This window comes from Notamacropus eugenii, chromosome 2, assembly GCF_028372415.1.
Source record: "Notamacropus eugenii isolate mMacEug1 chromosome 2, mMacEug1.pri_v2, whole genome shotgun sequence".
In the NCBI taxonomy this organism is placed as follows: domain Eukaryota; kingdom Metazoa; phylum Chordata; class Mammalia; order Diprotodontia; family Macropodidae; genus Notamacropus; species Notamacropus eugenii.
In genome coordinates this window covers 380,582,594-380,607,890 of record NC_092873.1, presented here as the reverse complement: position 1 = coordinate 380,607,890, position 25,297 = coordinate 380,582,594, and the positions used below count along the sequence as shown (strand labels likewise).

Below are 25,297 nucleotides of genomic sequence, written 5' to 3'. Positions count from 1 at the left end.
ACCCACCCCGGGGGTAGTAGGGGTACCAGGGTGACAGTCCGGAGCGACTGACATTTTAACAGCCAGCCCTCCCTCCCCTGCCGCCTGTTCCCTCCTCCTTGGCCCAAAATGGTGCAGAAAGGGGCCTGGGAGGGTGAGGGGAGGGTGGGGGTGGGGTGGGGGAGCTGCAGCTGTTTGGGAGGGAAAGGGGGAGGGAGGGGGGAATGTTGTTCAGATGACACCCGGGCTGGGTGGGTGGGTTGCTCTGTCTCTGTGTGTTGGGGCCCAGTTTGGCTTCTGTGACAGCTGAGAGCTGGAGATGACAAACAAACTGAGGGGAGGAGAGTCTGTCTCTCAGGACCTGACCTCCCACCCTGGGTCTGTCTCCCCAGACCGGGACCTTGACCCCAGTCCCAGCTTCCAGGTTGAAGCCTGCTTGGAGACCCCCATTCCAGTTGTCCACAGCCCCACCCTTGGGTGGATAACTAACTCCTAGCCAGAGTTTACATCTGTACAACATCTGGGGAGTGGGGGGGCTACAGGAGAGCACTCTCTGCTCCCCTCTTCTCTCTTACCCAGAGTGATTAGATCTGAGATAGGGAGGGGTAAAAAAATTAGGTCTTTTTGGGGCCCCTTGGCCTCCTTGTTTTTGGAACTCCAGAAGGAGAAAGGAGGGATCCCCCTATCCTGGCACTTTTCAATGCCTTTAGGGTCTTTCAGGTCAGTGAAGGGGGTGGGAGACAGTGTGTACACACCTGAGCAATTGCCCAAGTTCTCTGCAGGTTCTTCCTATTCATGTAGTAGGCTCACCTGGATCTTTCTAGCTACAACATTGAATTGTGGGGGGGGGGGGGGGGGTGTTTGTGCTGAGGGCAAGAGATGAAACTTCTCTGGGGTGGTGGTGGTATGCCTGGGGAAGGGGGTGGAATCTTGTAGACCTTAGCAGTGATGGGAAGTTCGACGTCTGGGGCTGTGACCTTGGGCCCCCTGGAAGCTGGCTATGGGGAGGATAGGAATGCAGTTGGAAGTTCAGGAGTCAGGGAACCATCCACTCCTTCCTTTCCCTTCACCACCCAAGTGTGTTCAGAGATTTTTCATTTTCTTTTTTGGGGGGTGGGGGTAGGGTGGTGCACATGCTACTGTATACAGAGATTATGCATGTATGTCATGGGTCTTGTTGCTAAGGGGAGCCAGGTTCTGACTTGGTAGTTGATGGGCAGACTTGTGAGGCTGATAGGGAGGGAGATAGGAGAGGAAAGCTATGATGATTTCCCCCCCCCACATCCCCTCTACACCCTCCTTCCTCCCTTCTCTACCCCCTCCACCCCTAGGGACAGGCTGCTCTAGGCCCCAATGATTCCAATCGGGAATGAACTTCCTTCCTGTTTGCCTTCTGAGCCTGGGAAAAAAAAAACTGTTGGGGGCAGGAAATGGAGAGGTGGCTTGGGATCAGGGTGTTGGTATCTGAGGGCCTTCTCAGACCTGCTCTGTGTGGGTAGGAATCATGTGGGGTTCTGAACACCCATGATCCCATTTAGTCTATGGTGTGTTTGTCCTCCCCAAAGAGAGAGGGGAGAGGACAGAGTAGGAATGATTTCTGACTTCTCTTGGGAAGGGAGGAACCATTAATGGTTTCTCCACTTTACTGGGAGCACAGAATAGTTTAGTGCTTGACCCAAAGTCACACTGAAGATCTATGGCAGAACTGTCATGTGTCTGATCCTTCCTGCAGAGCCATGTCCTGGATGCTGAGGGATTTAGAAGTGGGTGGAATGAGGTCCCTGCCTTTATGGGGGTAGGAAAAGAGAAAATCTCTCCCAGGCATAAATACTGAGACAAAGGCAGATGATCCAGGCAGACAGAACTCCAAACATCAGGATTTTGGGGGATGAACTCAGGGGGGAGCAGAGTTGAAAGTGGTTTGGGATGGACCTCAGCTAATTCACCTCTAGCTGTACTGTACCCACACCCTTGAATAGTAGTTTCCTCCTGAGGGTTGTTATCTAGACTGTAGCTGACGCTATCAGCTCTACCCTTTCTTTCCTCTCTTCAGAGTGGGGGTTGGAAAGATGATGGGCCAGACTCCCCTGCTCAGCCCCTCTTGCAGCTTATAGGCAGAGAGGTACGGTAGTCTCCCCAGCTGCTGTTATATAATCTCTCCTGCAGGGTTTTTTGGTTTGTTTTTTTTTTTTCCGGATCTACCAGAAGCCTTGCCTGAGTGTGAGGGGGGAAGAATAGGATCAGGATTGGCAGTGAGAGCCCCCAGGTGTGTTGGCCAGTACTGAGACACAGGGACGAGGACAGACAGGCCTCTGGAGCCCTAAGCCCCAGGGGATGTGAGATCGGCTGGCCAGAGAGGGTATGGGACTTCCTGAGGTAATAGGGACTTGGGGTCAAGACCATTGTCTCAATTCCTCCCTGCCCCTGGCTTCTTGATGGGCAACCCTTCCTTGCCCCATATTGCTGGGGAAGGGGTACCCTTTGTGCCATTGCTTTCTTCCTATTCCTGCCCACTGGGAAATCTGCTTTACATCTAACCTCCTTCCCTCCTGCTGCAGGGTCAGTCCTGTTCACTCTCCACTCTGGAGAGATAGACCTCAGTGGGGTCCTCAGAGAAGTTCTCTTCAGAGTTTAGACTGTGACCTGGGGCCCACCTTCTCAGAGCCTCCAGATTCTCTCTTCCCCCTGCACAGTGAAGATTTCTGGAGCTCCTGATGGGACCCTCCCAGCTGCTTTGTTCTGAATCAGGCCTTCGTAGGTCAAGGGCCAATCAGTTCCTAGGCCCTCTCCTTAGACTCAGTAACTAGCCTGGAGAGACCATACTGTCTCCCCCCAATTCCTCTCCAGTGCCCTGTTGCATTGTCATGAAGATAGCTAACCATCATTGGAAGGAAATGTGGTAGAGGAGGATATGAGTGTGGGGCGGAATGATGAGGCTTCCTGGAGGGACCTTCATTTCTTCTATCCCAGGGCCTCTGAGCACTTGCTGACTTGTCCCTAATCTCCAAGCAGGCCTTTAAGAGGCCCCAGAATATCATGGAAGGAACACTGGATTTGGTGTTGGAAAATATGGATTTAAATTTTAGTTTTTCCACCTGTTCCCTATGTGACCTTGGACAAGTCCTTTCCCCTCTTGGAGACTCTCTGTTTGCTCATCTGTAAAATAAGGAGGTTAGGCCAGGTGATCTCTCAGGTTCCCTTCTAGTGCCAGATCCGCTCATCTATGATCTCTATTCCAGGGGCTGGGGCTCTCTCACTACTTCCTGACTGTCAAGAGATCTTGAAGCACTTTATGGCTAGAGAATGGCAAAACACTCTTTGGCAAAGTGCCCTGGGTTATTATCCCCCTTTTATAGGGAAGGGAGGGAGGGGATGGTGATGGCTGTGGGGCTTAGGAGCTGGCTGCCCAGGGCCTGTGGCAGAGCCTCAGCGTCACTGTAATCGCCCATAGCTTTTACAAGCCCCCACTTTGCTTAGGGCCAGAGTCAGTCCTCCTAGGGTTTAGTGGCTTACTCACTAGGCCTGGCCTATGGCCATGCAGGTAGCCCCCAGTGTCTATGGGGGAAGGGAAGAAGCAAGTGGCAAGGGTTCTGGCCTGAAAGTCTGAGTTGACAGGGTTGTGGTTGATGCTTTTGTTGACTACAGCAGGAGAGACCTAGGTGAGACTTAAGAAAGACCTGCTTGACTTTTTTTTTTCTGGTGTTCATGAGGGACTCAGCTCTGACTAAGGAATTGAAGGAGAGGCTGGAGGATTTCAAAGCCCCTTCTCCACCCCTTGAAGTTTTCTTAAGGAAGGGAAATGGGAGAGCAAGGACAGACAGTGTCCCTTGGAAGACCTTGACCTTTGCCCATGTAATCTATGTATTGTTTGATCCTTGATATATTTATTTTTACTACCCCCACCCCACCTGTGTCCAGGGCTGGAACAGCTCACTGGGAACTTATTGGGGGTGGGGGAAGGGAGGGAAATATGTGTACACATGTGGGTTGATGGATGCCTGTTGGTCTGAGCTACATGATAGCAACTCTGTCCCCAAGTTCAGAAACAAGTAGAGATGTGTACATGCATGGGCCTGCTTGTTTTGAGTTGGGTTCGTGAACAGGGACATGCCATATCCACGCAGGGGTTTGTAGACAAAGGAATAGTGGCTGACCTCATCTCTGGGATGGAGCTGGTTCTTTGCAGGGCACAACCATAAAGATGATTATAGGATTGGAGATGGTGTGATGAGGGAGGGCTGGGGTCAGGAAAGACCGAGCTTTCAACAAATCATCACCCTAGGGCAGTGGGTTCCCCCTGTTGCAGAATGATGGAGATCAGACAATAGATGGGACTTCCTAGTTGCTAGGGGATGGGCAGTGACCTTTCATTCCCAGAAGCAAGATAGGAGTGACCTTGCCCATCTGTTAGGGATGAGTGCATGTATGAGATCCTTTCTCCACCCTACTAGTTGAGCAGCTACTTGGTCTTTGGACAACTCTGTTTTCTCCATTTTCGTATATAAAGTGTGGGGGTTGAACTTGACTGTGGTCTCAAAAGTCCCTTCTTCCATCATTCTGTGGTTCTGTAACAGGGTGGCCTTCCTGGAGAACTTGGGAAGGGCTCTGTCCCTCCAGCTTCCACCTGTCCTGGGTCACACCCAGGCAGTGACCATATTTACCAGCTTAGAGTTGCCCTCCTGGGGACCTTGGGCATCAGATCCTATCATTGGCCTTGGGCCCATTTTTGGTCAGAGAGCTTCCCCTCCTCCCCAGACTGGCACTGTGGAGCGTCTGTTATGCCAATGAAGAAGATAACAGTAGCCTCCACAACTCCTAACCCCCTCGAGACCTGGGAGTATCTGTGATCCAGCTTAGCCTGAAGTCTGGCCCAACACTGGCCCAAGGCTAACCTGGACAATCTATCAGTGCTGGAAGGGACCTTAAGGGGCATTTAGTCCAACCCTAGATTTTACAGTTGAAGAGAATGAAGACCTTTTCCAGACTTATTTTCTATTACTTCCCTTCATGCACTCAGTGTTCTAGCTAAACTGGTATACTAGCTACTACAAGAAATACCATCTCCAGCCTCTGTCCCTTTGCAAAGGCTGTTCCTTCTCTCACCTCCACCTCTTATCATTTCTGACTTTCTTCAAGGCTCTGATCCTGCCCCCTTAGTAAAGCCTATCTTGATATCTTCCCTTCTACCCCTGTTGCACTCTCTTATACACCATACTGTTAATGAAATTATTTTCTATTTACTTTACTGTATAAATGTTTATCCACTAGCAGAATATAAGTTCCTTGAAGGCAGGTACTGGTTTGCTTTTGTGTTTGTATCTTGGTCTGCCTGGCACAGTATCTTGAACATAGGACATTAATATTTGCTAAATATACCTGAGGAAAGGGCCCTTGTCCAAGGTCACAAAGCCAGGATTCAAACCCAAGTCCTATTCTGTTCTTTCTCTGTGAATCCCACAGAGTTAGGTAGATAGAAATATGTGCTTTTGAATTTCCTGGGTATTAACGATCTCTAGGTCCTGATATGACCCTTTGTCTCTTTAGAGCTGGGTAGGGTGAGAGATGGATGGTTTCCCCTTTGCCCTTGGAGACTGGGAACGGGGGTGAGCTCTAGAGAAGAAACTCGCCCACAGAAGAAAAGCTAAGGGCATGGTGGTAGTGGAGATTCTAAAGGAGATTCTTGGGGTCCCCATTTGGCTCTCTCTAGGGGAAGGTAGTGGTGGAGATAGAGAAGAGACCCTTAGGATGAAACCCAAGCTTCTCTGTTGGGCATTTAAAGCTCTGACTCTGACCTACTTTCCTAGGCTTATTACATGTTATTCCCCTTCACGAACTCCATGGTTTAGCCCAACTGGCTTCTGGCTGCTTTTCTTCACACATGACATTCCATCTTCTATGTCCATGTCTTTGCAAAGGCTGCCTCTCCCTCCCTCCCCCCTTCCCCCATGCCTGGAATGTCCTCCCTCTTCACCTCCATATCTTAGAAGCCTGTTTTCCTTCCAGGCACAGCTCAAGCACCATCTATAAAGCCCTTCCTGATCTCCCCAGTCACACTTGCTTTCCCAAAGAAATTGCCTCGCATTTACTTGGTATATATTTTATATGTGATACAATGACTAGAGAGCCATTTTCAAAGCCAGGAGGTCCTGGGTTCAAGTTCTGCCTTTGACACATATTGGCTGTTGTGACCTTAGGCAAATCACTTAACCTCTCAGTTCTCTAGGCCAGTGGTTCTCAAAGTGTAGTCTGGGGATCCCTGAGCCCCTTTTAGGGAGGGTCTTCAAAGTTAAAACCATTTCTATAATAATAAAGTGTTATTCGCCTATTAAAATATTCCTTTTTCCAGCTATACAATTGTGTGAGACCGGATTTTTATCATACACTTCAAAACACCATTTCATAACAGATTGAATACAGAAGTAGATAGGAGAATCCAGCTGGCTTTTATTAAGTCAGACATTAAAGAGATTTGCAAAAATATGTAAAACGGTACCACTCTTACTTAATTCTTTTATTTTGGAAAATGATATTTTTCATTAAAATGTTATTTGTATGAAGATGTAATAGGTTTATTGTTATTGTAAATAAATTAGTATCTTAGAAATTTATCAGTTTTAATTTCTAAAATGGTAAGTATTGATATAATCCACATAAACAAAAGTTCTTTCTTCAATAATGTGGAAGAATGTAAAGGGGTCCTGAGACCAAGAAGTTTGAGAAGCCCTGCTCTGTGTAACTTTAAGATAGCAAATGCTAGAGAAAGTGCTGACTTCCCTGAAGTTTCCCTTTGCTAATGAAGTCAAAGGTCCAGTTCCTATCCTGTGCTGTGTTTTGTATGTGCTTCTTGTGCTACCCCACCGCTTCTGGGAAGAAGGTCAAGCAAGACCTGCCTCCTTTTCGTATCCCTACCACCTTTCAAAGTACCTGGCACTTGTTAGAGGAACTTAATGAATGTTTGTGGATTGGTTGTTTGATTGACACTGTAGCAGTGGGGATTAGGCAGCAGGAGGGAGGCCAAGAGACTGCCTTTGAATCCCAGAGGATAGAAAAGATGGGTGGCCTAGTTATCCAGGTCAGGAAAGAGGTCTTGAGGTAGGGCAAGGACACAGTGACCTCTCAAGGGCTGTTGGTCATTATTTTGCCATAAGGTCATGAGTAGGAAAATTAAATAAGAGGAAAACAGGCTACAATGGGAAGGGCTTGAAGCTAGTCTAAAGGAATGACTTCCCCACAGAGTTTGAGATGGGGAACAGTGACCTCTTTTTATCTAGAAAAGGGAAGATTTGGTGAATCTTCAAAGGTGAAGGCATGGCAGATTTGGACTTTTCTGAACTGAGAAGCTGAGGAATTACCAGCTGGCTAGAATGATTCTTATGGAGAGCTGCCATCTTCTCCATCTCTATTGAGCTAGGGATGGGAAGGGACAAGTTACAGGGACATCGGGAACTGGAAGGAAACAATGATCATTAATTCCAACCTCACTTTCCAGAAAATGGAAGTCACTTGCTAGGTATTGAGAGGACTGGTCAGTGTTGAAAACACAGTCACTGCCAGATGTGTCTAGTTGCACACTGCAAGACATCGAATCTGGGCTGAAGTAGGATGGAGGAATATGCTGGTTACAGAGGGGACCTCAGCTGAGACCACTGAGGTCATATTGAGGCTCACCTAGGGAGCCCCAGATCCCAGGCCAGACACTTGAGAGGAATGGGACATTTCCTTTTTGTATCTCCTTCTGACTCCAAGGTTCCCCCTTGAGTCTTCCTCCTTGGATTCTGGCTAGTTCTGTTCACTTCTGTTCACTGCTTAACTTCTCTCAGTCTCATTTTCCTCATGTATAAAGTGAAAGGGTTGAGCAAGATGATTTCTAAGGTCCATTCTAGCTGTAACATTCTGTAGCTGTGAGAAAATCATAGATTTCATTTCATAAAAAGGACAAAAAACCCCAATTCAGTTCAATTTGTTAAGTATGCATCTACTATATGAAGGCACTATATGAAGTACTTGGGATATGAATATGAATAAAACACAATACTTGTCCTCAGTGAATTTACAATCTAAGTGGGGGGAATTGAGACCTGAATACAAATAACTCCAATCCCATGGAAAATAAGATAAGTACATAGGAGAAGGAAGAGAGATTGGGAAGATGAGGTTCCCAGCATCATGGTAGAGGCAATGGTACGTAAGCTGGCCCTTGAAGGACAGGAAAGATTTCATCAAGAAGAAAGCAAACATAGCTGCCACAGGAGGGATTTAGGTTAATTGCAGTGTGGCCTACCCAGCCTCCAGGTTGTCAAGAGACATGCTAGAGTGGTAATCCAGGGAGGGGGTGGATTTATCTCCTGGGAAGGCCATCCCAGAAGATAAATCCACCCCCTTCCCTGATTTACCTCTTAGGTTGGAAAGAATAATGTGGATACCTGGGAATGTATGTGATGATCTAACACATCTGTTCTCATCACCCCCAATCCCCACTCCAGAGACATCTAGGGGTACCAGAGACCCTTTCAGAGGGCCCATGAGGTCAAACCCATTTTCATAATACTGCTAAAGCATTTTCTTTTCTAACATTTCAAATATTAATCGATATAATCCACATAAACAAAAGCTCTTTGGGAGTTCCTTAGTAATTTTTAAGGGTGTAAAGGAGACTTTTTTTGAGACCACAAAGTTTGAGGACCGCTCCAGAGTTAGTCTCTAACCCTTTGAAACTATGGTGTACAAGAGGAAGCAAGCAACACAGAATTAGATCCTAGATTCAGAGATTATCAGAGTTGGAAGAAGCCTTGGAAATCACTGAGTCTGTTCCCTTCATTTTATGGATGAGGAAACTGAGGCCTACAGAGACCAAGTGACTTGTCCAAGGTCATATGGTTAGTGGCATAGCTGGAATTAGATCACAAGTTTGACAGCTAGTTCATTCAGGCTTCTTTCCACTCCACCAAAAAAGATACTGTTGGATAGATTCCAGTCACCCTTTTTCTAGGAGCTCTGACTTCCCCTCCCTTCCTTTTGGTCCCCAGACTCTTTATGTTTTGGGGGACAGAGGGGCCCATAAAGTGATGATATGGCTTACAGCTGCCTTTGTGATAAGGGAGGGGGTGGGTCTGACTAGTAAAGGACAGGTGTCTCTATCCCAGCTGGTAAGTCTTGTCTCCTCCACCTGTCAGCTTCAGAGAATGCAGAGAAGAGGAGGAGGGGGAGGAGGGAAAGGAGGGAACTAGTTGCCTCCTGCACCATCTCCCCTTTGGATAGTGCTTTTGCCACATTCCATTCAATTCAAACATTTAATGAGTACCTACTATGTGTCAGATACTATTGGAAACTGAGGGTCCAGAGACAGAAAGCAGACAGACCCAGTCCCCAAGGAACTTACAGGGTAGGTTGCAACCTGGATCCAGATTAGAAAATACAAGGTACTAAAAAATCATTTCCAAAAAGAAGTAGCACCAAGCACTGGAGGGATCAGGACCAGCCTGGAGTAGAGGGTATATTCCAGATGTGAGGGACCAACTCTGTGCCAAATTGTGGAAACGAGAAATGGGTGTTTTGTACTGGGAGGCCCTGGGACAGAAGGAACTGGAGAAGGCTGGGGCCTCCAGATGAGGTGGCTGGTGATGGCGGAACCACATGGGTCTAGCTGCCTCCTCTCAAAGCTGAGGGTCCCCAAGAAAAAGGGTAGGAGAGAAAATAGCTGAGCTAATGAGGAATAGATTTGTCTGCTGCACCCTTCCCATCCCTGACCCTGCCCTTCCCCATCCTCCCTCCTATTTTCTCTCTCATGGCACCCTCAGCTTCCCCAAAAACAGCATGCTAATCCTATACAAACTGGCTTCCCCACTGACCCTGGCAAGATTCTGCTGGCTCTATCTCTGATCCCTGCCAGACCCAGAGAGCTGTGTGCCACAAGAACTGGGTTTGACCAGCAACTGGCCCTTTAAATCCTCCTTGACTCCCCAGCAGGTCACCCTGTTTGTCTGGGAGGATTTGCTTCTTCCTGATTGGATTGGCCTCCTTTGGGCCCTTGCCATAATTTCATGTATATAACCTGCTGCATGTCATCCATACTCTTCTAAATCCTCATCACTCCCCATTTGATCTCTCAACCAACAATCATTTGTGAATTTCCTGCCCAGAGATGTTCATTGTTAGGTGCTGGGGATCAAAAATTAAAAACAAATAAATCAGCTCCTGGCCTCACGGAGTTTACGTTTTATTTGGGGAGACAAAGTATACCGTCACCAGGGCTGTTTCCTTGTCCTCACCATTCAGAGTCATTGTGGCCAGCCCTCTGCTTCTGGGCCACCTAGCTCCCAGTCAGGCTGGAATCTCACCTGAATCTTCCTGGAGAGAAGATACCCTGGCTACTATACAATGCAGTTTCCCATTATCACCTTCTGCCTTGGCCTGACCTTGCTAGTCACTCTTACCCCTGTCTGAGCCCAGGTTTCTCTCAGTCTGCCCTCCCCCATCCCCTCCTCCTTCTTGTCCTACTATTGGGTTAATGCTCTTTTCAGTTCAACATTTATTAAACATCTACTGTGTACAAGGTGCTTGATATACAAGAAGAGAGACACCATTGTTAATCTCTAGCCATCTGCACAATGAACGGTAGAGGAAGAAACAAAGGGGAGGGGCATGAACTAAGTGCCAGGGTGAGGACCAAGCAAAATGCTATGGAAAATTCGGGGAGAGAGAAATCGCTTTTGCTCTGGGGGTAGATGAGATGTTGGGGTCCCTGCTGTCACTTGTGAAGGCTTCCTGATGGGAATGGGCCTTGAAGGGAGGGAAGGACAGATTTCAAGCAAAAGAGAAGGGGTAGGGTAGTTGAGGATGCATTTCTAGTGGAATTCTAGCAAGGTTGAGCCAAGGCACAGAGAGGGAAGAAGACAGAATTATTGGAGGAGATGTGGAATAGTCCAGTTTGGCTGTGATGTGGCATAACTAAAGAGAAGTAGAATGAGATGAGATTGGCTGGGTTGTACACGGCTGTGATCATCAAGCCAAGAAGTTTATCGGGGAGGCAATGGGGAGCCACTGAATATTTTTGAGCAAGGGAGTGACAAGGTCAGACATGTGCATTAGGAAAGTTATTCTGCAACTGAATGAAGGATGAACCAGAGAGGAGAGAAACTAGAGGTAGGGAGATGTGGTAGAATGTTATCATAGTAGTCCAGAGTGATGATGAGAAGCTATTTAGTATTCTGGTGATGGTAATCATGAAATGGAGGTAATGGGTTTGAAACACTATGGAAGTAGAATTGGCAGAACTTGGCAACTGATTAGATATGCAGAGAAAGGGAGTCCTCTACCTTCCCCTCCTTCTCTCCCTTCCCTCCTCTTATTCCTGGGCTGGTCTGAGCCAAACCCTGACCCCTTCCCACACCAACGGCTCTCAGGCTCCTCCAGGCCCAGCTGGGACTTTCACTTCTGCCTTGGGACCCTAGAGGGAAGTCAAGCAGGGAGATGAGGGTGATGAGGCTAACTGTCCCAACGGCCCCCACCTTTTTTCTCAGAATGGAAGGAAATGGGCTAGCTTTACAGTTGAAGGGATGGAGGTGAGATGGAAGAAAGGTCCTGAGAATGAAGGAGAGAAAAGGGTCCAGCTTAGTCTCTAGAGGGCTGAGGCCTTGACTGCTAAGTGGGAAGGGTAATTATCCTAGGGAAGAATGATTTGCCCTCAGGATGAGTGGTAGGGGTAGGATTGGAACCTGATTTTTAAAATCCAGTAAAATCTAGAAATGAGATTTGGAGTCAAAGACCTTGGGTTTGAATCCCAACTCTGTTTCTTGCTACCTCTATGACCTGGGACAAGTCATTGAGACTCCCTGGTCATCAGTTTCTGCCTTGGTAAGAGAAGGTGGCGGACATGGGTTTGGGGTACCCAAAGTGTAGTCTGGGTATCTGAGTCAGGGGCACCAAACTACTTTCATATTAGTATTAATAGGTTTTAATTTCTAATACAATAAATATTGATAGATACAGCTGATATCAACAAAAGCTCTGTGGGGGCTCCTCAATCATTGTAAGACTCCAGTGGTATTCTGAGGCCAAAAAGTTTGAGAATCGCTGGGTTAGACAATCTCTAAGGGCTTTTTTTCTAGTTCTAAATCATGTGATATCTGATTAGATCTGATAGGGACTATTTCCTCTGGTTTAGATTTGAGTAAACTGAGGCAAAGAGAGGGGAAGTGATTTACTCAAGGTTGTACAGTGGAGTTGATTCTAATATTGAAGATGAGATGACATTCAAAGGGAGAGAACCCAAATTCACTTCTCTAGGAGACCTCAGAGCCCTGGGGCTTCTGGAGTAGGAGCCAGTAAGACTATGTAAAGGACCATGCAGATGAGTCATCAGCAGGGCTTCCTTTAAGCCAAATGGTACAGGGGCCCCGGGGCCATAGACTTGGCTTCTAGTCCAGCCACTTACTTGCTGTTTGACCTTGGGGAAGCCACAGAACTGTGCAGGGCCAGTTTCCTCCTGGGTAAAATGAGGGGTTTGGCCAAGGTGGTATGTATCTAAGGGCCCTTCCAGTCCTGACTGTGTGTGAAGCTGAGGAAGGGCAGGAGGGCAGGCTTGGCAATCCTTGCTTCAGAAGGCTCCTAGCTTTTCTACTGGAGACCTTGTGCCAATTGCACTTTACCTCTGGGCCTCAATTCCCTTCTTTGTCAATGGCAGGATTGTACTGTATTCCTGCTCTAAATCTCTGATGCTCCAATCCCCTGATCTGCATTCTGCTCCCAGCTCCTGGCCCCCTCCCCAGAGGCCCTTGGTCACCTTTGTGTTCTTCTGCCTTTTTGCTGTGGGCTGGTGTTCTCCTGGCTAGGTTTTCCTGGCACCTCTACCTTTTGTCCTTGGGACAGTGGTTCTCCTTTTTATTGGCTATTCCCCATGCCCACTTTCCTAGCTTCCATCAGTCTACTGCATCTCCTCATTTCTCCACTGTTAAAGTCCCCCTAAATTTTTTCTGGAATCTAATCTCCATCCTTTCTATTGCAATGTTGGCCCCACTTTATTCTCCCACTGCCTTAGCTTAGCTTCTTGACTACTGCTCCCTGAACCTACCCCAGTCCCTCCAGAGCCTGGAAATCCCCAATCAGATTTCTCTTCTCTGAGGATTCATCTTTCCCCTCTTTCCCTCCCCTTCTCAGAAAGATAGAGTCAGAACTATATAACACCTGAACTAGAAAGGATTTCAGAGATTGTCTCGTTCGATCCATTCATTTTCTAGATAAAGTAACATGTAGAGTCTTTCTCAACCACCAGATGGACAGTGTTCTCCCAATGCTGGGGGGCCTCAGGTTCTAGTAACCTGTCCCCTTTGACTCCGACGGCCTGTAATAGCAGCAGGAGGGGTAGAGGTTAGAGAAGAGGAAGGATGAAGTTGTCCGGAGTGTGTGGGGGGGGAGGGGTGTGTTCCACCCCTATTTGGTAGAACACCCAGGAACTCCTGGGCTCAGAGTCCGGGGGATGGTTGCAATGACCCTTCTCTCCCTCTTCCCCAGGAATCGAATTTCAGACCAAGTGGGAGAGAGGGTGGGGCTAGCTGATATGTGGGTGGGAAGCCACCACGAGTGTCTGTCAGTCCAACTGCTCCCCGTCCCCTCCCCCAGCTCCCTGCCCCATCCTTCCCACATCTGTTCCTGTCCCTTAAGCGACAGTAGTGGTGACTCCCCAGAACCCCGTACTCCCTCTGGCTTTGTCCCCCTGACGCCTGGGACCCTCCGACTCCAGCCCAGGCCTCCCCTGGAGCTAGCTTCCCTCACCCTGCACTCCCTCCTGGGGCCTCCTTGGTGAGTTAAAATTAGCCCAGCCTGGGGCATAAAAATAGCCCTGGGCTGCCTGAGAGCGGCCAGGAAGGCTTGGGGGCCCTGGTTGGGGGTGGGAGTGGGAACCTCCAGCTCTTTGAGCCCTCCGAGGCTAGTGGGAAAGTGGTCAGCACCTTCCTGAATCCCCATTTTAGGGGGGGGAGGCTGATAATTAGGGGTGGAAGAATCTGGCTTGACTAACAAGAGTCCTTGAGAAAAGTGGGGCCAGGAGGGTCAAGGTGTCATGGTCCCCTTCTTTGAGAAGTTTAATATGGAGCCTTCCAGCTAGAAGCAGGCCCCCTCCACCCCGCCTTCCTTCCTCCCCCAGCCTGGCTGCAAGTTCAGTGACTCTCCTCACCTTCTAGCTGACAGACTAGTCTGGGTCTGAATCATTTCCCAAATGTCTTCTACTCCCTCCCCTTCTTTCTCCCCAAGGACACAAGCCATGGTTTCTGGGAGGTTGGGATATACTTGTATTAGATTAGAAGTTTTTCCTGTGATGGCGCTCTCTGCCTTCACCTCTGTTCTGCCCTTCCCCACCACCATGGTAAGGCCTTGGGGGGGGAGGCGAGGATTTGGGGAAGCAGTTCCCAGACTGTAAGAGTCTGCCACCCCTCCCCCTCTTCCTCCATGGCTCAGTAGTAGTTGTGACAGGTGTGGGGTGCCACACAGAGTCATTGAATTCCTTGTGCCTTCCAAGTATCTGTTGGAAGAGGGAGAACCCCTTTGGGGTCCCAGGAGATAGAGGGGCAGAGATAAGGTTTAGGGAGAGAGATGGGAGTTGGGGAAACCCAATGACAAGGAGAGTTGTAGTGCTGGATGTGCATTGAGAGAATCAAAATCCTGTAGAGAACTAATTAATTAACATGCTCCTTGCCCGATGCCAGACTTCTTTTAGTCAATCAACATATATGTGTTCATCTCTTTGGACCCATCAAACTCATTTAGTATTTCTGTTCTCCACTTAATTGCTGAACTCAGAACTGAGAATGAGGCTGGGAGGAGAGGGCTTTTATGCCCCAGAAGAGAGGCTGTTAGGGAGAGATGGGCTCAAGGTCTCTAGAAGAAGTTGGTGAGGGATGGGAATGCTGACACAAGATCATACATTAACTGGAAGGGCCTTAAAGGCAATTCAGTCCAACCCCATCATCTTACAAATGAAGAGGTCTTGAAGTTAAGAGAAGTTAAGAAGTTAAGAGACTTGCCCAAGGTCACATGGGTAGTAAATTGGAGAACTGGGATTTGAACCCAGGCCCTCTGACTCTAAATCCAGGGCTCTTTCCATTGCACTGTGATGCCATGTCAGTTGTATCTTGGCAGTTTGTCTAAATATGTGGGTTGGTCTCTATCTTTGTCTTTGCCCCTCTGTGTCTCTCTGTTTGCTTCTCTCTGTCCTTATATCTTGCCTTCTTTCTCTGTCTCCATGTTTCAGTTTCTCAGCTCCTTTAAAAAATGAGGGCTCTCCCTAAACCATGGCCCCCCTTTCCTTGTTAGCCTGGCAATGGGGGTGACAGGTGGATCTGACTGTGATGTTCTCTCCCCTCCCTCCTTACTTCATGCCCTGCAGCCCAGGCAAGGGGAATAGACAGGCAGGAGAGGGGGTAATAGACTCTACCTCCTCTTGTGTGAATTCAGGCTTAAAGAGAGCAGTCACTCTTTCTCTTCACCCCAGAGGGCTGGGTCTGAGTCCCATTGCTGGGGGCCTTTGAGTCACTCAGTCAGCCTGTGACTCAATTCCACTTCTCCTCCCTTCTGCCCTAGAACTGGGAGGGAAGAGGCTCCTCCCCTCCTGAGCCCAGTTTGGGTTGCTATCACTTGGCCCTAGGAGCTCCCCAGACTTGGAGAAAAGCCACCTCTCCATATCACATGAGGTGCTTTGAAATCTCATCACTTAATTCAACAAACATTCATTAACACCTACTATGCACAAGTCAGGGGATGTGGATACACTCTGGGGTGCAGAGATAGCCAATTAATTTCTGCCATCTGCAATTGTAGGAAGAGATGGGAGTTAGCCAGGAGGAAGAACTCCCTAGTTTCCCTAATCTTTCTGGAGAGGTGGGGGGTGGGGGAGAAGAAATCCAGCCTGTGGTCTGACTCTCCTGCTTCAGCCTCCAGGAGCTCATCCAGTTACTGGGTGGGGGGGGAGGCTTTGGCCAGCAGAGCCTTGTCTCTGTCTACCTCCCTCTTCTCCGCCCCCCTCCCCGCCAGGAACCAAGATATCATCAGTGATCATTCTGAAAGTGGAGGTTTGAATATTGCTTTGGTACCAGGAGGTGTTAAACTGGGGGGTGGGGGGGGCTGTTTCTCCTTATCACCCCATCTGCCTGGAGCCCCTCCCTCCAAGACCATTTGAACAAAATTTGCACATTCTTCCCATCCCTCAAAAAAAAAAAGAAAAAACAACCCCAACACTGCTTGAGTTGAGGCAGAACCACGGTTCCCTCCTTCTCACTATCTCAACTTATACCTGTGTCTATGTCTCCCTGGGTTTTCCAGATTTTAGTCTTGTCACCTTACTTTTCTGGCCTTTACGCAGCTGTAAAAAGGGGTGGGGAATGGACAAGCCGATTTTACACTAACATTCCTATTCATTCTCCCATCTTTAAGATTTCCCATCTACGGATTTCATTGTACAAGTCTCCTCTCCCTCCCTCCCTGGGTTATATAAAATAATCTTGTTGCTGGTGGCCCTCTGGGCTTGCTCTGAGGGTCATCTCTGGGGATTATACCAAGCTTTCCTTCTTCCCTTTACTACTTCTCTATTGACCAATGTCTCAGGGCAGTCTTGTAATCTACCCTCTGACCTTCTGCTAATTAACATCAACCTTTCTGCCGTATAAATGGGTTGTGTTTTATGCTTTTGCCCAGTCCCATGTAAAATTTCTTCCAAGCCTTTTTTTTCTTGGCACTGTCCCCCCTTCCCCCAAAAAATCCCCACCAGTGCCCTCCCTCCGAAGGAGTGAATGAATCAGCAGTTCACTCTGAGGCGTGACTCTTAGGTGGCATCGAGAGTCACAGCTGTGGCTGAGGAACCAGGGTCACAGCACAGAGAAGGGTGAGAGGAAGGAAGAGAGATCCTGGCAGGAAGGGGGAGGTGAAACTTGGTATGGTCCTCCAATCTCTTCCTCCATCACCACCTTCCAATCAGAGGGTGGGTGACCCAGGGAGCAGGGAGCCTGGTCTGGAGATGGTTTGAATGGGAAGGCTTCCTGGAGGAGGAGAATGGGAAGGAGGGGAAAAGAGGAGAGAGGGGTTCATATCTGGAGCTCACGTGTTTTAGCCTCTGGCTTCTGGCAGTTGATTAGGTAATTAAACAGAGGGCTAATTAAGCAAGCACAGGTGTTCATTAAAGTCTCTCTAATTGGATGGGAGGGGGCTTTGGAAAGACTGGCCTTACTGCAGAAGGGCTATGTTTGGGACCCTTCTATATCTCCTTCCCATCTTGAATTTTCAAGGTCCAGTCAGCCCTTCCTCCAACTTTCCCAGGCATCAACAGAATGTCCTGACCCCCATGGCTGATGTTGGAGATGCTGAAACAAGTGGGATTAAGGGTGAACTTCCCAGCAGGAGAGTAGGAAACCATGTAACTGGCACCTGATCACAGTAGAGGGGAGAGTTGAAAGAAAAGTGCACTTCAAATTTTGTTCAGCAGTCTGAATATTCCCTAGAAGTAGGAAGGCCAGAGAGGTTAGATAGCAGAAAGTACTGCCCAGTGTGTAGAGGCTGGAGGCTTTGAGGGAAGAAGAGCTGGATCTGTAAAGTACTTTGAGATCTAAGATGGAAGGTGGGGGTGGGAACCAGTCACTTTAACCCTTTTTTTGCGGGGTATGTTCCGGTCTCTATTTCCCTATCTGGCCCCTCCATACCTTTCTTTCTTTTCCAAGTACTGATCCCTCACCCATCCCAGCTCCCCCTGACAGGAGGCGGGGGTGGGGGTTGGGGGGGTGGTGTTGTAAGAGACCAGCCAGGGAGCTGGTTGCCAGGCAACTGTTACCGTGGCAACCCCATCTTTTCTATCTCCATGTGCCAGGGGCTGCTCCTTAGATGGCTTTAGATCCCTATCCACTCTGGGAGCGGGTAGAAGAGCAGGGAGAAGAGCAGGGCCCTGAGGCCAGAGAAGAGAAGAGAAGTCTGAGAGGGGATTCATTGGCCCACCAAAGGGCAATTCCCTAGGGGAGTGGGGGGAGCACCCATTCTGCAGTGGGAGGAATGAAACTTAGACTTGAGAGGAGACTCACTTCAGGGAGCACATAAGGTTGAGATAAGAGAATTGGTGAAAGGGGCATGGACTCTCCACTGGGGGCAGGGTCATTGTGGATGGAGGTTAGACTACTGGGAACAATTTCTAAGGCAGTATGATAGCGGAAAACAGACAGTGGGATAGTGGAAAGGATACCCAGCTTTGGATTCTGAATACTGGATTGGAATCTGAGAGTAAGTCACTTCCCCTCACTGAGCCTCACTTTCCCCATATGCAAAATGAGAGTAATAGTATTTGTACTACCTGCCTTACAGGATTATTGTAGGGAAAGAGCTTTTGTAAACCTTAAAGCGCTTTAGAAATGTAAGTCATTAACACTAGAGTAGGCTGGTGTGTGTATGTTAATTAATTCATTTACTCATCTCATCTTATGGTTCTAGGTGCCTCAGTGAGGGAGTCTCACTTAAAGCAGTTACTCTTGGATCTATCCCATCCTCCACCTGATGAACTCCTTTATACCAAGTTCCTAGCCCTCTAGGCCCTATATACCAAAGTGATTACATTCAAAAATATACATTTCTATTACCTTGAGTCTAGAGGCTTTGGAGCCAAGAGACCTGGATTTGAATCTCCCCTCAGACATTTGCTACCTGTGAGACCTTGGGCAAGTCACATCTCATGGAACCCCAGTTTCCTCATTTGTAAAATGAGGTCCTTTCAACTCTAAATTTGTGATCCTATGACTAGTACTAGCCACCTCCTGGTGTTACTGAGAGGAAAGCACTTTGCCAGTTTTAAAATACTACACAGATACTAATTGCTTCTAATGATAATTGTCATTATCCTCAGTATCCTAATGTCCAGATTAACTCACAGACACTGATTTGGAAGGAGCTCAGAGACCCTTCCAGAATCCCCTTGACATCTACTTAATACATGTTCATCTAGTCTTTGCTTGGACACCCCCAGTGATGTAGAACTCGCTAATTGTGGAGGCATTACACTCCACTTTTGAATAGCTTTGTTGGGAGATTTTTCTTTTTTGTGAACTAAAATCTGCTTCTCAGGAACTTCTATCCATTTCTTTTAGTTCTGCCCCCCTTGGGGCCAAGTAGAACAGATTTAATCCTTCTTTTAAAAGGCAACCTTCCAGATACTTGATGACAGCTGTCATGTTCCCCCAAGTCTCTTCTTCTCTAGGCTAAACACTCCCAGTACCTGCAACTGGCATGGTTGCTAGTCCAGCTGGAGAGGGGATCACCGCCGTCATGGATTGGGTTCAGAAGATAGTTAGGTCTCAAACATGGATCCCTATCTACCCTTTCCAAAGATCTGGAGGACTCTGACTTGAGCAGATGTTGTCAGGGATAATCCTGGGGGGAGGGGGGTGGTCATAAAATTTAGAGTCAGGAATGCCCTTAGAGATTGTGTAAATAAACCACTTTATTTTATAGATGAGAAAACTTAGGTTCCAAGAGAGGAAATGACTTGTCCAGAGTCACCCAAGTAATATGTTACAGATGTAAGATTCTAGCACAGGTTGTGTGACTCAGATTCTGCAGCCCTTTTTCCTCTTTTACATTGTAGTGATGGAGGAGAGGGTGAGACAAGAGGATAAAACAATTGTAGGGGCTGGGGTGTGGTTAGGAGATTGCTCTTATTGCTGTAGCTGTAGGTTATAGCAGAGTGAAGGGAGAGGGGCTGGAAGCTGAGACCCAAGAAAAGTGGACTTGACAAGGGATGTGCTGCTACTGCTTCAGAAGAGGGACTCTCAAGGGGAGAATCCTGAACTGTAGTGGAAGGCCCCCCCCCCCCCCCACCTGTAGGAGTGGTTTCCCTGGAATGAGGGAGGAGGGGCGGTGGTTATTTCAGCTGGGGGTTGTGGAGGAGGAGATGGTATCGGCAGTAGAGAGGCAGATGGGGCTGAAAGTCAAGACACTGGCCCTAATAACAGCCCAGCCACCTCAGCCAGCGTCTCCTGACTCACCAGACCTTGAGACACTGTCTTATTAAACTGCCTCTTGAGAGCAGAGACTGTCTTTTGCCTTTCTTGGTATCCCCTGTACTCAGCACAGTGCCTGGCACATGGTAGGGACTTAAATGTCTGTTGATTTGTCTCTAAGCTGCAATTCTTCTGAGTGTGTTGGGGTGAGGCCGTAGAAGAGCTGACCCTCTAACAGAAAGGATAGTGATTAAACCACAGGAGGGACTTTTAGGGTCCCTCACAATGGGGGTCTGTGCTGTAGCCCAAGGAGAAGTCCCTAGTGCTGGAGCCTGGGGTATACTGGTGTGGATATACTGACCTTAGCTAGACTCACTCCCACTCCACTGACTCCCTCTCTACCCCTAGTGGCCAGGAGTTAGACCTTAGCTCTCTGCATCTGTTTGAGGCTTGGGTAACTAAGTCAGAAGTGCCGTGAGAGGGCGAGCATAAAGACACATTAAGTGTTTGAAGCCTGGAGGCGAAGGAGGTTACTCTGTTTACCACCCCATCAGTAGCTGTGTACTTCTGCGCTTATAGCCTCCTCTCAGTTATGGGCAAGTTCCTGATGACTTGTAGGTTCTTGGACAGAGGTTTTTGAAGGAATCTTTTGGGAGGGGGGAGAGGGATTGGGATGGGGGTTAACCTTGTTTGGCTTGGGCTCAGGGAGAACCAGGAACATGAGAGAGAGAGAGAGAGAGAGAGAGAAAGAGTGTGTGTGTGTGTGTGTGTGTGTGTGTGTGTGTGTGTGTGTGTGTGTGTGTGTGATTGTTACCAAAAAGGTTCCCAGTACAGCTGTTCACCAATGGAATGAATGAGCTGAGTGGGTAAGGTAGGGAGCTGCCCATCACTGGAAGTGTTTAGGTGGAGGCTGGGCTTGTAGTAGGGATGATTTCTTTTCACTTAGGTGCTTGACCTGACTCCGGATATTCCTTTCAGCTCTGAGGGTCTGAGATCCTAAGTTTGGCTCTAGACCTGGGATCCATTCAGCGATACTTTTGTGTGACCTAGAGCACACCAGCATCCAAGGGCTGCAGGGTTCTAAGCAATTATTCTGGGAAAGAGCAGAAGCCTGGCAATGCTGGGGTGTGGTAAATCAAATTCCTGAGCAGGATTCCCAGAGCAGTCTAGGGTATTGGAAGGAAAGAGTGCTGACCATGGAACCAGAAGAGCCCCGGGTTTGAATCTAAACCCAGGCTGATCCTTACCTTGCTGCAGTTATTATTATCACAGTAGCCGTTTCAATAGATGACCTCCAAGGGCCCTTCCAACTCAAAATCTGGGACTTTGTGTCAAACCATCCACAGAAATATCGGTCCAGGAAATTGTTGAGCAGAGTAGAGGAATTTCAGCTTCTTTTCCTAGTGTACGTTTACTGCATCGAAGAAGTAGTTTTGTTGCATAATTGCAAGCTAGCTGGCTGCTTGCTCCCAGCCCTGCTCCCATTGTTCTGCCCTTTCCTAGTTCCTCTTTTCCATCCTTCTGCCTACCCAGGTGGCTGTGCTGGAACTGCCCTTGAGGACCATGAACTAATCTCCTGCGGGGACGAGCCTTTTCATGAACACACTCTAACACCGCTGCCGCCTGTTGAGGACCCACCTCCCAGCAAGGCCTTCCTCCCCCCACCTCTCCCCAGGGTTGAGGATCTCTGGAGAAGATGGGGCGGAAAAAGATCCAGATTCAGCGGATCACAGATGAACGGAACCGGCAGGTGAGGGCCAGAGTGGGGTAGTGGGAGAGGGGAGGCTCGGACTAGGTCATTGATAGCACCAGGGAAAGGTGCAGCAGAAAGAGAGGTTCATTTGGATACCTAAAGAAGGTGCATGTGGCCACTATTTCTCATTTCTCTAAATCCTATGATACTCTGGGTTTCCAGGTTCTCCCCTACTCCCACCCCCAAGCTTTTATGTAGGGGTAAACCATGGTATTATGGCCATGTGGGAAAAGATTGGCTTGGGAGGGAGTGGGGTATAGGTTGGCCCACTCCTCCTCCCTCTGCCATTCCAGGAAAGCTACTTATCTTCATTATGAGATGGGGCTGTAATGACTGGGGACAGAAGGGACAGTTGCTAAGTTCTTTTTCCCCACTCCATGTTCTCCACAGATCGTTGACAGTACTCCCCAGCTTTACCTTCTGTTTTAGGCTCACAAAGCCGCCCTTCCCCTTACTAATAACTTAGGCCCTGTCCCTCCCTTTCTTTCCAACTGAACCAGTAGACATTGGAGTCATCGGATTTATACCTGAGGAGGGATTTTCTAAGTCATACCCATCAATTTTACAGATAAGAAGGTGAGGCCATCAAAGGTTAAATGACCTAAGGTCACATAGGAAGTGAGCAGCAGAGCTGAGATTTGACCCAATCCCCTGACTCATCCTCTCTCCTTGGGAAGCCTTCCCAGCCTGATTACCTGTTAGGGGAAAAGGACAACAGCAACAACCCTGAGGGGTTAGTGCCCTGGAGCTCCCTGTGAGCCCATAGAATGTCACCAGGGTGAGCTTGGGATCATAGAATCATAGATCTAGAGCCTGAAGGGGCCCCAGAGGCCATCTCATTTTACTGATGAGGAAACTGAGTCAGAGACAGGCTTTGAGCTGGGTCCTCTTGCTCATGAGCTATTGTACTGCAGTGCCTCCTGGAGCTGGAGTAATAGAAATTTCTTGTCCCAGACCAGGGAAGTGGTGGTTCCATTGAACTTTGCCTTATTCAGCCCACATGCAGATTCTTGGGTCCAGTTTTGAGTGCCACATTTTTGAAGAAACAGGAATGTTTAGCTTGGAGAAGATCTGGTTTATTTGGGCAGCTGGGGAAATGTGCTATTGTCTTCAAATAGAGTGCTGTTAAGATTGAAGAGTGAAGTCTAAGCCAATACTATAACCATTCCAAGAAGAAGTCATCTCATCTCCTCTTGAAGACCTTTTCTCAGTGACTCTGTCCTTTCACATCTTCTCTCTGACTCCATTTCTGTGACTATATTTTCTGGAAAAGAGTTCTAGAAGTAGTTCTCTCTGGGCCAAGACAATCAAATTAGGATCAATGGGTAGACGTTTCAGAGATGCAGGTGTCGACTTAATGTAAAGGGAAATTTGTTGTAGGGCTATTCCAAAGTGGAATGGGCTACCTCAAGAGATAGTAGACTCCACTTCCCTGGAGATTTTGAGGAGACTGGGTGACTGCTGACTGGGGACATTGCAAAGGAATTTCTGCTCAGGCTGAACTAACTTGCCTCTCAAGTCTCTTCTACTTTTGAGAGTCTTTCATTTTATCGTTCTGTGATACCATGAAAACATCCAGCCCTGGGCCTTAATAACCATTGCTGCCCCTGTGTCCTCTTCTTGGGGATTCCAGTGTGCCTTTGCCTTTGGCCCCAGGGCTTCCACTTTATTCTTTTCTCTATGTGTATGGCACTTTGAACCCCAGCAAAAACATAAGCCTCCCCTGCTTTTGTGATTCAAAGATCTCTTACCATCCTCTTAATTGGAGCCTCCATCAAGATTTGGTCTCTCATTTCCCTGATTGGGGCAGTGTGGCACAGTGGAAAGAGTATAGGATTCGGAGTCAAGAGAGGCCTGGTACATATCAGAGGTCTCTCTGGTTTTCTGGAGTCCAGGGCTAGCCCTTTGTCTCTCCCCTGTATGCTGATAGGACCATTACTGCATTGCATTGCTAGACAGAGCTGTCCTATGGAGGGAAACCAAGAAATAGTACAGATGGTGCTCCCATTACTTTAAAGTCAAAAGAAATCAGAGACCATAGGCCACTCCTCAAATTCGCTTCTGCTGTAGGATGGATGCTTCAGTCTCTTCTCTAGGACCTTCATTGTTTTTTCACTTACTCAGAGTTCCTCTTCCTTTTTGTGTCCCCTGCATGATTTCCTTTGATCCTCCCTATAACCCCATGAGGTCAGTAGGGATGGTTTAAATATCCCCATTTTATAGATGCAGAAACTGAAGGCCAGAGAGGTTTGTGACTTTCTCCACGGTCAGATAGCTGCTGAATGGCTCTGACTTTCTGCTTCTTCTCTCCTCCAGGTGACATTCACCAAAAGGAAGTTTGGGTTAATGAAGAAAGCCTACGAACTGAGTGTGTTGTGTGACTGTGAAATTGCCCTCATCATCTTCAACCACTCCAACAAGCTGTTCCAGTATGCCAGCACTGACATGGACAAAGTCCTCCTCAAGTACACAGAGTACAATGAGCCCCATGAGAGCCGCACCAATGCAGACATCATCGAGGTGAGCCTATGAGCAGCTTCAGTGGCGTGGAGGGGCCTGCTGTGGTGTCTTCTCCTTCTGAGCCTCTTTTTTAGTGCTGCTCCCTCCTCCTCCTCTGTCGCTGTCTTCGTAGCCCTCTCTGCACAGTCCTCTTCTCCCATCTTGGTCATCTCCCTGTCTGTTGCCATTTCTCCTTCTCCCATATCTTTCCCCTTCTGCTGTTTCTATGGAGCCATCACTGGGGCTCTTGTGTCTGCCTTTGTCTCTCTCTTCCAGTGCCCCCATCCCTCCATGAGGCCTTTTTTGCTGCCTCCCTCTCAGTGCCTGTCTCTCACCTTCTGTCTCACGGTGTACGCATCTCCCTTTTTGTCTTTGTGTCACCATGGGTCTCTCCAGATTCTGTCCCTTTACTGGGGCAGTCCCCAGGCCCATATCACTTGGGAGAGACTCGTGGGCCTCTGAGTCATGTCTCAAAGCTGAGATCTCTGAGCCTCTTTGGACCCCAGGAGAGATGGGGCCTGGCTTACTCCCCTGTGGCCTCTGGGGTCTGGAGCCATGTGGCTGGGTGGGGTGCCCCGTGGGGGTGGGGCTGCTGAGGGGATGGTCGGGGGGCTCCGGGCCTCCCTGAGCACTGCCTGTTGCAGACCCTGAGGAAGAAAGGCTTCAATGGCTGTGACAGCCCCGAGCCCGATGGGGAGGACTCCCTGGAGCAGAGCCCCCTGCTGGAGGACAAGTATCGGCCAGCCAGCGAGGAGCTGGACGGGCTCTTCCGGCGCTACGGGGTGAGCCCAGCCCACTCACTGCTCTCTCTGTTTGCTCCCTCCCCTCCCCCCTCCTCCCTCTTCCTCCTCCCTCCTCCCTCTATCCCTCTCTCTTCTCCCTCCCTGGCCTCTCCTGTTCTTCATCCCGAACCCATCCCCCAACCTTCCATCCTCCCCGTCCCCTCCCCACCTCCACCTCAACGCTTTCCTTTGGTCTTCCTTGAAAACCCCCTTCCTCCTCCTTGGCCCCTTTCCTCATCCATCCTTGCTTCTCTCTTGGCTTTTCTCTTCCTCTCCAACCCTCCACTTTCTTCTCTCCTCTTCTCTCTCTCCTTCCTCTCTCTTCT

General features: G+C 48.6%; 1 protein-coding gene across 4 annotated transcripts in view; it reads left to right on the top strand.

The window, feature by feature from the left end:
- The window catches only part of MEF2D (myocyte enhancer factor 2D), a 44,875-nt gene that overhangs the window by 1,168 nt on the left and 18,410 nt on the right, over positions 1–25,297 (top strand). For 2 of the 4 annotated variants that reach the window (XM_072647250.1, XM_072647248.1), the window contains exons 2-4: positions 21,471–21,687; positions 24,007–24,210; positions 24,834–24,971. In XM_072647250.1, the coding sequence (XP_072503351.1) occupies positions 21,634–21,687; positions 24,007–24,210; positions 24,834–24,971 (396 nt within the window). In that variant the 5' untranslated portion in view covers positions 21,471–21,633. The remainder of the gene's footprint in view (positions 1–21,470; positions 21,688–24,006; positions 24,211–24,833; positions 24,972–25,297) is intronic. The other 2 variants (XM_072647249.1, XM_072647251.1) reach the window with 1 other exon arrangement.